This window comes from Caretta caretta, chromosome 10, assembly GCF_965140235.1.
Source record: "Caretta caretta isolate rCarCar2 chromosome 10, rCarCar1.hap1, whole genome shotgun sequence".
NCBI classification, from domain to species: Eukaryota; Metazoa; Chordata; order Testudines; family Cheloniidae; genus Caretta; species Caretta caretta.
In genome coordinates this window covers 7,074,214-7,087,541 of record NC_134215.1, presented here as the reverse complement: position 1 = coordinate 7,087,541, position 13,328 = coordinate 7,074,214, and the positions used below count along the sequence as shown (strand labels likewise).

Genomic DNA, 13,328 nt, shown 5'->3' with positions numbered 1-13,328 from the left:
TTCTGTGCGGTTTAGTCCACCTCTTATGTTCGTATACTTAATTTTAAATTGGGTATTTATTCCCATTTGAAAAAGTTTTTACCCAGGGAATGCAAATTAATCTGAGGTCTTGAATCTGCTGCAGTCAGTTGTGGACCACTGTCAAAAACCCTGCTAGTCTGAGAGACCAGTGTCAGTTTTAAGGCCCAAGATCTCAGGCTTCCGCAGGACTAGAAATGAGGGATGTATACAGTTGGAAAAGCTCACTTGAGATCCCTAGTTTTCAAATGGTATACAGCGTTAATTTCTAGCAACATTGGGTCATAGCGCTGTGGCACCTTTAAACTCATGCCAGAAGTGAAGTAGAAGAGTGTAAGACAATAATCTTATATGATTTTAACAGTTGATTTTTAATTCATGTTGCAGCTGAAAAATGGAAGAAGCAAGATGGTAATCTGAACTTAATGATTAACACTTGTTCTATTACTTGCAAAGGCTTGAAACACTTTGGCAAGACCAGTGCAAATGCTGTCAGGACTATCAAGCTTTTCTAAACCCAGTGATTAGAAGGTGTCTTCTAGAAGTAGTCCCTGCTTTCTTTTCCTCAGTTGTAGGAATCATTCAATTTTTCCTCTATTTCAGAAGTTAAAAATAGGCTTGTGTTGAGTGTTTGGGTTATTTTAACTTTAATGTATTCTTTCCTGCAGGGCACAGTCATTCGCTGAGCGCTTGAGGCTAGGAATTGCTGTGATTCATGGGGAAGCTCAAGATGCTGAATCTGACCTGGTGGATGGTCGACATTCACCTCCTACAGCCAAAAGTGTAGCTGCTATTCATCCCAGTTTGGAGATACCCAGTAAGTAAGTTTGTGTGTGTGTAACTGCTTATATTTTGGATTTTTCTAACCCATTTGAGGATGTTAAAAAGGGGTGGCTGTCAGAAATACACTAGCAAAGAATTACTACAGATACCTTTTTTCCTATGGTGCCTATGATTTGCAGCAGTGCAAAACTGTGTGGCTGAGTGACAAGGCGGGTAAGGTATCTTTTATTGGACCAACTTCTGTTGTTGAGAGAGACAAGCTTTCGATCTTACACAGAGCTCTTCTTTAGGTCTGACTGTGTGTCCTGTATGAGTTTGCAATACCTGCACTGACCTGGGTAAATAGACAAGTGAGTTCCTCTGCCTCATCATTTCATTACCTCATATCTTACACATTACTGTAAGGCTGTTTAGGTTTGATTTATTTAAATATTTCATTTGTGTTAACAGTATATAAACCTCCCCCCAAAAAAACTCTTCTCCCTTCCCTTCTCCACTTGAGGTAAATACATCAATTTAGGAAAGTAGCATGGTCCAGCAGATAGAGCATTGAACTCTGAGTCAGGAAACCTGGATTCTATTCCTGTCTGCCACTGACCTGCTGTATGATCTGGGGCAAGTGATTTACTTCAGGTTCCACTCATGATTCATTTCATTAAAATGCTATGTAAGAGTCAAATATAATTAAATGAAATTTTTCATACAAGAGTATCTGTTCTCTGCCACACAGTGCAGAGAAAACTAAACAGCTGAGATGGATATTTTCCTGGCTAAAAAGATTGCTGGCTGAAAAGAATTAATCCCAAGGAGTGCTCCATATTGTTGTTTATAAGCTAATTTCATATAAAAATTGTGTGTAACAGGTAGGGTTTCTACATATACACCATGCATTAGACTCAAAACCACAAAAGCAAGAGAACACCCCAGACCACATCCGTAATTCTGCGCTTCAGCTCTTCTTTCTGCACACACCTTTCTGCTAAAGTAACTCCTCCCAGTACTTACCAGTTGTGGATATTTGTTAGAGTAGCAGTTTAATAAATGAGGTGTGTGATAAAGGCTGCCGTCCATATTGGGGTACAGTTATGGTTGTGTGTATGGTAGCTGTGGTAGTGGTTAGGTGCATCCCTGTGGATTGAAGAGTAGAAGGCATGTACTGTAAAGTGGTGTGGCTTAACTTTTCATTTCTTTGCTGAAGTAGTTTTGTCATATGGTGTGTGTAGCAACTGTAACAGTTCCACAACATTTTTTGTGTATTAATTTCCTAGGCTTTTTAATGTTTTAGTTGGGGTGGAGGGGCAAGATTGTGAGAAAGGTGTTGCTGGTGGATCTCCAGGGCGTGTTGTTCCTGGAAACGTACTAGAGCAGTGGTTAATGACAACGTTATCCATTAGAGGGACAAGGTGGGTGAGGTAATATTTTTCATTGGACCAACTTCTGTTGGTGAGAGAGACAAGCTTTCGAGCTTCAGGCCTGAAGAAGACCTCTGTGTAAGCTCGAAAGCTTGTCTCTCTCCCGAACAGAATTTGGTCCAATAAAAGATGTTACCTCACACACCTTATCTCTAATATCCTGCAACTGACATGGCTACAACATTGCATACAACTTTCTCCATTAACAGCTATGCTTTCTTGGCACTTAAAAACTGATAGAAAAATTATAGCTTCTGATAAAAAAGATTTTTATCTGTGCAGAGGATTTTGTGTATGCTGAAGACTTTGTCAATTGGTCACCTACTGTGTATAAGCTTTCTGTTACGATGAACAGTGGCAAAAAAATGACCTTAGTGCTAAAAATGTATTAAAAAAACAAAAGCAAAAAATCTTACGTAACAGATCTAGTAAATATTCTTCTCTTAATTTTGTGTAGATAGACCAATTTTAAAAAAAAATATACCAGTTGTCAAAAAAGTAAGATTGAAGTTGGTCTGAAATACATCTGTGGATAAAAATGACAGTATTTATGCCCTTTTGCTTTTTAACATTGAAATTTCACACTGAAAGGCCACCTCATATAGAGGAAAAACAGAAACGTATGTTCCGTTTTAAACTAATCTCAGAATGGAACTTTAACTATGGAGTAGCAATTAGTGTCTTCAAAATTACAACAAATATAACCAGCACTGTGATAAGGTTTAACTTTAACATTTGTATTTTTATTTCAGCTTGTGTTTTCCCCTTCCCTTTGTAATTGTGGGAAATAAAAATGAAAATGCACTGAGTAGATGAAGGATGTCAGTTTTTTAAAAAACTTTGAATTTTCTTGCTTTTGTGGGATAAATTTTACTCCTTAACAACCTTTAATGTCAGCTAGTTGTTGGACCTGAGAATGATTTAGCAAAAGGACAGACTGTAAACTTATTCACCAACAGGTGTCACTGCTGTCAGTGAGATTTAAAAGTTTTAGGGAAATATAAATGTACAGAGCAGAAAATGGCAAAAGTAAAGATCCCAGATATGATTAGAGTACGTTTGACTGTATGATCCTGTAATTGTTGAAAGCTTTATTTATACATCTGTTTGTCCTTTATATATCAGTTTGTTCTGTCTCAAATGTAGCAATTCCTTCTTGTAGTCTTCCCAATTCTTGTGATCCCTGTGTGAAGGATGGGTAATTGTCATAAGAACATACCATGCTGCTTTGCAATAGGGCGAGTGGTATAAATTAAGGCAAAGCAGCAGCCTTATTTAAAACTGCCAGCTTTAAAAGTTAGCATGGTTTTCAGTCACCGCAGGGCTCTTGGTTCTTGCCACACTGAGCCCACTCTTCTGAAGGTGGCACTTGCTTTTCTTGTCAGGGTCATTGCTTCCAGAAATGCTGCTCACCACAGCATAGGATTGATGGCCATTTAGAAGTTGGAGATCTGTCAGTATGCATTAGCATTAGGTGCCTGTATCAGAAATATAGCCCTCTTTACACCTTGTCAGACATCCAGAAAAGAACTTTGAAGAGAATGCAAAGGTGCTAACATTTCAACTGAACCAAGCTGCTAAAGAAAAGGGCAAGTGATGCTGTGTGGAAATATTGCTTTATGATGCTTTGTACTACTTCAGCCTCTTTCATCTGAGGCTCTTACAACATTTTATAGACATTAAAACACAGGATGCTGGGAGGCTTAATTAACTCAATTTTACAGATAGGGAAACTGAGGCAGAGACTTTTGCAAGGTGCCTTGCAAGTCTTTGTGAGAGAATCCAGAAGGGAAAGCGTTTGCAGGTCACTTTACATTTACACTGTACAAATGATGACTAGGTATGGAGTCCTAACAAGTAGTCTTGTGCTTTATTAATGAACGCATGCTTCATGCATACTTGGTCGTTAGATGGGGACTTTTCTGTTAGCAGTTCATTGGAAGGAAACAAGTAAAATGTCTTAACATCTCATATTGTATTGATTTTGTGTGTGTGGGTGGGGTGGTGCGGGTTGATAAAGTTCTCCTTCGAGTGATTGCGCACATATACAGTCCACTTTAGTACTGCACTTGAGTTGGAGACTTTTGCCAGCAGTACTCCTAAGTGGTGCATGTGCCCCTGCTGTCCTTATGCTCAGAGCTGAGGGCATAAAAGGGGTGTGTCCACCACTTCCCTCTCAGTTCCTTCTTATCGCTTGTGATGAGAGTTGGAGCTCCCCCGTTGCTCTTGACCTGTGGTTATCCACCTTAGACACGTTTTTCTTCTGTATGTGTAGTTAGTTCAATTAGTTAGTTTATAGTCTTTCAGGGGTTATTTTGGTTTAAATCCAGGTGATTTCTCCACAGCAGTGTGCCATGTGCAGGTCTGTTATCCCTGTCACAGATAGGCACAAAAGTTGTTTAATTCATTTAGGTGAGTGGTATGTGAGGGACAAATGTCCTATCTGTACCTCATTCCCCAGGAGGACTGAGAAGGGGATTTCCACCTTATGGTTCCTCTTATGGAACAGGCAATGCATCCCTCTTTAGAGCCTGACCCTGACCACGAGAGAGCAGAGTATTGCTTCCCAGGGATTGCCCCTTCAGCAGCCTCTGCTCCAAAGCAGTCTTTGTGTGAGATCATCTTCCTTGCCTATGGCCTCCTCGACGTGCTCAAAGCCTTCTGAGGGTATGTCTACACTACGGAATAAGGTCGAATTTATAGAAGTCGGTTTTTTAGAAATCGGTTTTATAAATTCGAGTGTGTGTGTCCCCACAGAAAATGCTCTAAGTGCATTAAGTGCATTAACTCGGCGGAGCGCTTCCACAGTACCGAGGCAAGCGTCGACTTCCAGAGCGTTGCACTGTGGGTAGCTATCCCACAGTTCCCGCAGTCTCCGCTGCCCATTGGAATTCTGGGTTGAGATCCCAATGCCTGACGGGGCTAAAACATTGTCGCGGGTGGTTCTGGGTACATATCGTCAGCCCCCCGTTCCCTCCCTCCCCCCGTGAAAGCAAGGGCAGACAATCATTTCGCGCCTTTTTTCCTGAGTTACCTGTGCAGACGCCATACCATGGCAAGCATGGAGCCCGCTCAGGTAACCATCACCCTATGTCTCCTGGGTGCTGGCAGACGTGGTACGGCATTGCTACACAGTAGCAGCAACCCCTTGCCTTGTGGCAGCAGACGGTACAGTACGACTGGTAGCCGTCATCGTCATGTCTGAGGTGCTCCTGGTCGCCTCTGTGAGGTCGATCAGGAGCGCCTGGGCAGACATGGGCACAGGGACTAAATTTGGAGTGACTTGACCAGGTCATTCTCTTTAGTCCTGCAGTCAGTCCTATTGAACCGTCTTATGGTGAGCGGGCAGGCGATACGGACTGCTAGCAGTCATACTGTACCATCTTCTGCCGAGCAGCCATGAGATGTGGATGGCATGCAGTCCTTTTGCACCGTCTGCTGCCAGCCAAAGATGCAAAAGATAGATGGAGTGGATCAAAACAAGAAATAGACCAGATTTGTTTTGTACTCATTTGCTTCCCCCCCCCCGCCCTGTCTAGGGGACTCATTCTTCTAGATCACACTGCAGTCACTTACAGAGAAGGTGCAGCGAGGTAAATCTAGCCATGTATCAATCAGAGGCCAGGCTAACCTTCTTGCTCCAATAAGGACAATAACTTAGGTGCACCATTTCTTATTGGAACCCTCCGTGAAGTCCTGCCTGAAATACTCCTTGATGTAAAGCCACCCCCTTTGTTGATTTTAGCTCCCTGAAGCCAACCCTGTAAGCGCCCCTCCCAGCGTCAGAACAATGGCAAACAATCGGGCATCTGAGAGTGCTGTCCAGAGCAGTCACAATGGAGCACTCTGATGGGGCTAAAACATTGTCGCGGGTGGTTCTGGGTACGTGTCGTCAGGCCCCCGTTCCCTCCCTCCCTCCGTGAAAGCAAGGGCAGACAATCATTTCGCGCCTTTTTTCCTGAGTTACCTGTGCAGACGCCATACCACAGCAAGCATGGAGCCTGCTCAGGTAACTGTCACCCTATGTCTCCTGGGTGCTGGCAGACGCGGTACGGCTTTGCTGCACAGTAGCAGCAACCCATTGCCTTCTGGCAGCAGACGGTGCAATACGATTGGTAGTCGTCCTCGTCGTGTCCGAGGTGCTCCTGGCCGCGTCGGCTGGGAGCGCCTGGGCAGACATGGTCGCAGGGACTAAATTTGGAGTGACTTGACCAGGTCATTCTCTTTAGTCCTGCAGTCAGTCCTATTGAACCGTCTTATGGTGAGCGGGCAGGCGATACGGACTGCTAGCAGTCGTACTGTACCATCTTCTGCCAGGCAGGCAAGAGATGAGGATTGCTAGCAGTCGTATTGCACCATCTTCTGCCAGGCAGGCAAGAGATGGGGATGGCTAGCAGTCGTACTGTACCATCTTCTGCCGAGCAGCCATGAGATGTGGATGGCATGCAGTCCTTCTGCACCGTCTGCTGCCAGCCAAAGATGTAAAAGATAGATGGAGTGGGTCAAAACAAGAAATAGACCAGATTTGTTTTGTACTCATTTGCCTCCTCCCCTGTCTAGGGGACTCATTCCTCTAGGTCACACTGCAGTCACTCACAGAGAAGGTGCAGTGAGGTAAATCTAGCCATGTATCAATCAGAGGCCAGGCTAACCTCCTTGTTCCAATAACAACGATAACTTAGGTGCACCATTTCTTATTGGAACCCTCCGTGCAGTCCTGCCTGAAATACTCCTTGATGTACAGGCACCCCCTTTGTTGATTTTAGCTCACTGAAGCCAACCCTGTAAGCCGTGTCGTCAGTCGCCCCTCCCTCCGTCAGAGCAATGGCAGACAATCGTTCCGCGCCTTTTTTCTGTGCGGACGCCATACCATGGCAAGCATGGAGCCCGCTCAGCTCACTTTGGCAATTAGGAGCACATTAACCACCACACGCATTATTCAGCAGTATATGCAGCACCAGAACATGGCAACGCGATACCGGGCGAGGAGGCGACGTCAGCACGATCCCGTGAGTGATCAGGACATGGACACAGATTTCTCTGAAAGCATGGGCCCTGACAATGCATGCATCATGGTGCTAATGGGGCAGGTTCATGCTGTGGAACGCCGATTCTGGGCTCGGGAAACAAGCACAGACTGGTGGGACCGCATAGTGTTGCAGGTCTGGGACGATTCCCAGTGGCTACGAAACTTTCGCATGCGTAAGGGCACTTTCATGGAACTTTGTGACTTGCTTTCCCCTGCCCTGAAGCGCATGAATACCAAGATGAGAGCAGCCCTCACAGTTGAGAAGCGAGTGGCGATAGCCCTGTGGAAGCTTGCAATGCCAGACAGCTACCGGTCAGTTGGGAATCAATTTGGAGTGGGCAAATCTACTGTGGGGGCTGCTGTGATGCAAGTAGCCCACGCAATCAAAGATCTGCTGATATCAAGGGTAGTGACCCTGGGAAATGTGCAGGTCATAGTGGATGGCTTTGCTGCAATGGGATTCCCTAACTGTGGTGGGGCTATAGACGGAACCCATATCCCTATCTTGGCACCGGAGCACCAAGCCGGCGAGTACATAAACCGCAAGGGGTACTTTTCGATAGTGCTGCAAGCTCTGGTGGATCACAAGGGACGTTTCACCAACATCAACGTGGGATGGCCGGGAAAGGTGCATGATGCTCGCATCTTCAGGAACTCTGGTCTGTTTCAAAAGCTGCAGGAAGGGACTTTATTCCCAGACCAGAAAATAACTGTTGGGGATGTTGAAATGCCTATATGTATCCTTGGGGACCCAGCCTACCCCTTAATGCCATGGCTCATGAAGCCGTACACAGGCAGCCTGGACAGTGGTCAGGAGCTGTTCAACTACAGGCTGAGCAAGTGCAGAATGGTGGTAGAATGTGCATTTGGACGTTTAAAGGCGCGCTGGCGCAGTTTACTGACTCGCTTAGACCTCAGCGAAACCAATATTCCCACTGTTATTACTGCTTGCTGTGTGCTCCACAATATCTGTGAGAGTAAGGGGGAGACGTTTATGGCGGGGTGGGAGGTTGAGGCAAATCGCCTGGCTGCTGGTTACGCGCAGCCAGACACCAGGGCGGTTAGAAGAGCACAGGAGGGCGCGGTACGCATCAGAGAAGCTTTGAAAACCAGTTTCATGACTGGCCAGGCTACGGTGTGAAAGTTCTGTTTGTTTCTCCTTGATTAACCCCCCCACCCCTTGGTTCACTCTACTTCCCTGCAAGCTAACCACCGTCCCCTCCTCCCTTTAATCATTGCTTGCAGAGCCAATAAAGTCATTGCTGCTTCACAGTCATGCATTCGTTATTCATTCATCACACAAATAGGGGGATGACTACCAAGGTATCCCAGGAGGGGTGGTGCAGGAGGGAAGGAAAATGCCACACAGCACTTTAAGCACAGCACTTTAAAAGTTTACAACTTTAAAATTTATTGAATGACAGCCTTCTTTTTTTGGGGCAATCCTCTGTGGTGGAGTGGCTGGTTGGCCGGAGGCCCCCCCACCGCGTTCTTGGGCGTCTGGGTGTGGAGGCTATGGAACTTGGGGAGGAGGGCGGTTGGTTACAGAGGGGCTGCAGTGGCAGTCTGTGCTCCAGCTGCCTTTGCTGCAGCTCAACCATACACTGGAGCATACTGGTTTGGTCCTGCAGCAGCCTCAGCATTGAATCCTGCCTCCTCTCATCACGCTGCCACCACCTTTGAGCTTCAGCCCTGTCTTCAGCCCGCCACTTACTCTCTTCAGCCCACCACTTACTCTCTTCAGCCCTCCACCTCTCCTCCCGGTCATTTTGTGCTTTCCTTCACTCTGACATTATTTGCCTCCACGCATTCGTCTGTGCTCTGTCAGTGTGGGAGGACAGCATGAGCTCGGAGAACATTTCATCGCGAGTGCGTTTTTTTTTCTTTCTAAGCTTCACTAGCCTCTGGGAAGGAGAAGATCCTGTGATCATTGAAACACATGCAGCTGGTGGAGAAAAAAAAAGGGACAGCGGTATTTAAAAAGACACATTTTATAAAACAGTCGCTACACTCTTTCAGGGTAAACCTTGCTGTTAACATTACATACATAGCACATGTGCTTTCGTTACAAGGTCGCATTTTGCCTCCTCCCACCACGTGAACGGATTTTGGTTGAATGCCAGCAAACATACACTGCAATGCTTTGTTCTACAGTGATTGCCGAGTACGTGTTACTGGCCTGGAGTGGTAAAGTGTCCTACCATGAAGGACGAAATAAGGCTGCCCTCCCCAGAAACCTTTTGCAAAGGCAGAACCGCAAATGCCAGGGCAAAGTAATCCTTTCACATGCTTGCTTTTAAACCATGTATAGCATTTTAAAAGGTACACTCACCAGAGGTCCCTTCTCCACCTGCTGAGTCCAGGAGGCAGCCTTGGGTGGGTTCGGGGGGTACTGGCTCCAGGTCTAGGGTGAGAAACAGTTCCTGGCTGTCGGGAAAACCGGTTTCTCCACTTGCTTGCTGTGAGCTATCTACAACCTCCTCCTCCTCATCATCTTCTTCGTCCCCAAAACCTACTTCCGTATTGCCTCCATCTCCATTGAAGGAGTCAAACAACACGGCTGGGGTAGTGGTGGCTGAACCCCCTAAAATGGCATGCCGCTCATCATAGAAGCGGCATGTTTGGGGCTCTGACCCAGAGCGGCTGTTCGCCTCTCTGGTTTTCTGGTAGGCTTGCCTCAGCTCCTTCAGTTTCACGCGGCACTGCTTCGGGTCCCTGTTATGGCCTCTGTCCTTCATGTCCTGGGAGATTTTCAGAAAGGTTTTGGCATTTCGAAAACTGGAACGGAGTTCTGATAGCACGGATTCCTCTCCCCAAACAGCGATCAGATCCCGTACCTCCCGTTCGGTCCATGCTGGAGCTCTTTTGCGATTCTGGGACTCCATCATGGTCACCTGTGCTGATGAGCTCTGCATGGTCACCTGCAGCTTGCCACGCTGGCCAAACAGGAAATGAGATTCAAAAGTTCGCGGTTCTTTTCCTGTCTACCTGGCCAGTGCATCTGAGTTGAGAGTGCTGTCCAGAGCGGTCAGAATGGAGCACTCTGGGATAGCTCCCGGAGGCCAATACCATCGAATTGTGTCCACAGTACCCCAAATTCGAGCCGGCAACGTCGATTTAAGCGCTAATCCACTTGTCAGGGGTGGAGTAAGGAAATCGATTTTAAGAGCCCTTTAAGTCGAAATAAAGGGCTTCATTGTGTGGACGGGTGCAGGTTTAAATCGATTTAACGCTGCTAAATTCGACCTAAAGTCCTAGTGTGAGACTGATAGGCTGCACTTCTTTTCTCATAAAAAGGTGCTTAAAACAAATTCTCTGCTGCCGAGTCAGGGTGTGGTTGGGAAGCACTGACGCTAGCACAGTCTTTGCAACCACCCTGAACAACAAATGCAGGAAGTTTTGCTCCAGAAGAGGTCACAGTCCAGGTTCTTTGACAGACACCTTCCTTCTCCTTTGGTCAGGTCTTCTCATATATGTTTCCTCCATCCTCCTAATTCTGAGGGTGATCATGGAGCTAAAAGGGACATTTGAAATCTTCCGATCTCTCCATCTGTTTTATAAGGGTGTATCTGGGCTCCATCTCCTGATACAACTTCCAGTAGATGAGTTTTGGTTTTTTCGCATCCTTTGTGTCTAGGGTTTTAAAAGGCCTCGTTTACACATATACTCATGGGACCTGAATTTAGTTTTGTCCTGTTTAATGGGTTCCTTCTTCAAACCTCTAGCAACAAATTCCTTGTAATTGCCATCAGTCAATACCGTGTTTTTGATAGCGAATGTGTCTGTGAGAAGCACGTCAGAGGTTCAGGTGGTGTTAGCAGGACCCTTCTTTCACAAAGACAAGGTTTCTCTTAGGCCACACTGTAAGTTTATGCCTAAGGTAGAATTTGCACTCCACCTCAACAAACCTATTCTTCTTCCAGTATGTTTTCCAAAGCCTCACTGTAGCAAAGCTGAGGAGAGGCTTCATATTTTGGATGTTCAAAGGGTTCTATCCTTTTATATAGCCTGAACAGTCTTTTGAGTCATCTCCAAGACTCTTTGTAGCCTTTTCTGATAGGCTGTAACTGGCTGCCCTTTAATCTTATCATATATCTCACTGGATGTCTGACTGTATCAAGCTTTGCTATGATCTAGTAAAGGTTGCGTCTCCTCTGAGAATAATGGCCCTTTGAACTAGGGCTTGTTCCACTTCATCAGCCTTCCTGAGTAACATACCAATAGTGGACATTTGCAAGGCTGCTACATAGACATGAGTACATAACTTTTCCAAACACCATGCTCTCACTCAGGGTTCCTGGGACAGTGTGAATTTCAGCCAGTCAGTGCTGCAGTCTCCAAGTAATCTGAAGTCGCACTTCCTCTACGAGAACAGTTTATGAGTGACCTACATTGGAATGAATATATGCACAATCACTCTAAGGAGAAAAAAGTTACTTATCTGTACAGTAACTGTTGTTCTTTGAGATGTCATGCACATATACATTCCATGGCCATCCCACGTTCCCCGCTGCTTTGGGTATTGGATGGGGATACGAAGGAATGGAAAGGGAGGTGGCAGCCATGTCCCCTTCGGCTCTGAGCAAGAGGACAGCGGGGACGCAGGCACTACCTAGTGATACTGCTGGCAAAAGTCTCTGATTCCAGTGTATTGGGCACGCACGCACCTACAGTGGACTGATTATGTGGCCAACGCATCTCAGAGAACAACAATTACTGTGCAGGAAAGTAACCGTTTTTTCATACGCATTTTACACCATTGTTGAGCCCAGAAATCCCCGTTCCTCCCTAGGAACTGAATGTCATTCTTAAATTTTACTGTACAAATTGCACTGCATACAAGACTTAATGGCTTGAGTTAGCAGACAGCAAACATGTGCCTTTAAGGCACCAGTCCTGCAAGTTATTTTATGGGTGGATCACTGTGCCCATCTGGAACCCCACTGATTTCAAAGGGATTCTGTGCAGGTGTTTACTCATACAGAGTAACTTGCAGAATCGAGGCCTAAATATTTATAGTTAATATCCTATGTGGAAAGACTCAGTGCTCTGGGCGTGAGACTCTGCTGCCCAAGGAAGCAGAGCAATGATGGTAGAGACAGTTGCTGCTTTGCTTTTATCTATGGAAAAAATGAGAAACGATGTCTAGTGCAAAGCAAGAATTTCCTCATTCATTTTAGCATGTGCAATTTTTCTTCTTTTTTTATCCTTTAATCAGTGCTGATTCCAAAGGAAAAACCACCCATCACAGTTGTTGGAGATGTAGGAGGAAGAATAGCCATCATTGTGGTGAGTGGATGTTTTGGATCAAAACTCTGATAGCTTTGAATTTCGGAATGTGTGTGTATATTTGTGGGTATCCTTTAAAGTAGGGCTAATTTTGAAGGTTTTCCTATTGTATCTAAGCTAAAATTGTCAAACTCCTGACATGTAAGAGAGCTTGGGGTCACTCTAGCCTTAAATTAAGGATACACAGGGCAAGAATTCAGTGGAAGATCCTATCTTGGTTTTCAATCTCAAAAATTAATTTCCTGATTTCCAAATATAAGTGAAATCTTTGAAAACAACTTGTTTGGTTATTTTTTTAAAAATCCCATCACACTCTAGTTCTCTCTCTTTTTAATAAGCTTGAAATGGCCTTCCACAAATCTTGCCAGTGTCTAGTTGAAGGGTCATTATTAAATGCTGAGCTGTTGGCATTTGGCATTTAAAACTTTTAACTAGTGCAAAAACATGAATTGTTTGGATGTTTGCTCACTACACGAACATTCTAAGCGCATAAGGAAGACATTTAGGTTGACTCTGAGGTTTCCTAATATCCTTGACAGGCTCTATTAACTGAGAGCATCCGAAATTGCAGTATAAATCTCCTTGATTATGGACTTAATATTTCTGTGCCCCTTCAATAAAATGAGTTTAGCAGCTTACTTTACATGAATAGAGAGGTTAATTAAGGTTAGTAAAGAACTTGAAGATAATTGAGTAGAAGATGTTGCTAAAATACATTGGATTTCTCTGAAGCTTGTGCTCAGAATATTGGTGTAATTGTGTGTAGTGGCTCATCAGCTGAGCAAAATGGCAAGCTG

At 45.1% G+C, this 13,328-nt stretch overlaps 2 protein-coding genes across 3 annotated transcripts in view; one reads left to right on the top strand and one right to left on the bottom strand.

Moving 5' to 3' along the window:
* The window catches only part of PRPSAP2 (phosphoribosyl pyrophosphate synthetase associated protein 2), a 38,085-nt gene that overhangs the window by 21,870 nt on the left and 2,887 nt on the right, over positions 1-13,328 (top strand). For both annotated transcript variants that reach the window (XM_048867892.2, XM_048867893.2), the window contains 2 exons: positions 687-835; positions 12,461-12,531. In XM_048867892.2, coding sequence (XP_048723849.1) covers positions 687-835; positions 12,461-12,531 — 220 coding nt within the window. The remainder of the gene's footprint in view (positions 1-686; positions 836-12,460; positions 12,532-13,328) is intronic.
* On the bottom strand, positions 8,585-10,400 carry LOC142068417 (uncharacterized). Its single transcript, XM_075117569.1, has 2 exons — positions 9,575-10,400; positions 8,585-9,187 (listed from the first exon to the last, which is right to left on the bottom strand). The coding sequence occupies exons 1-2, from the start codon at positions 10,155-10,157 to the stop codon at positions 9,024-9,026; spliced, it is 747 nt and encodes a 248-aa protein (XP_074973670.1). The 5' UTR covers positions 10,158-10,400; the 3' UTR covers positions 8,585-9,023.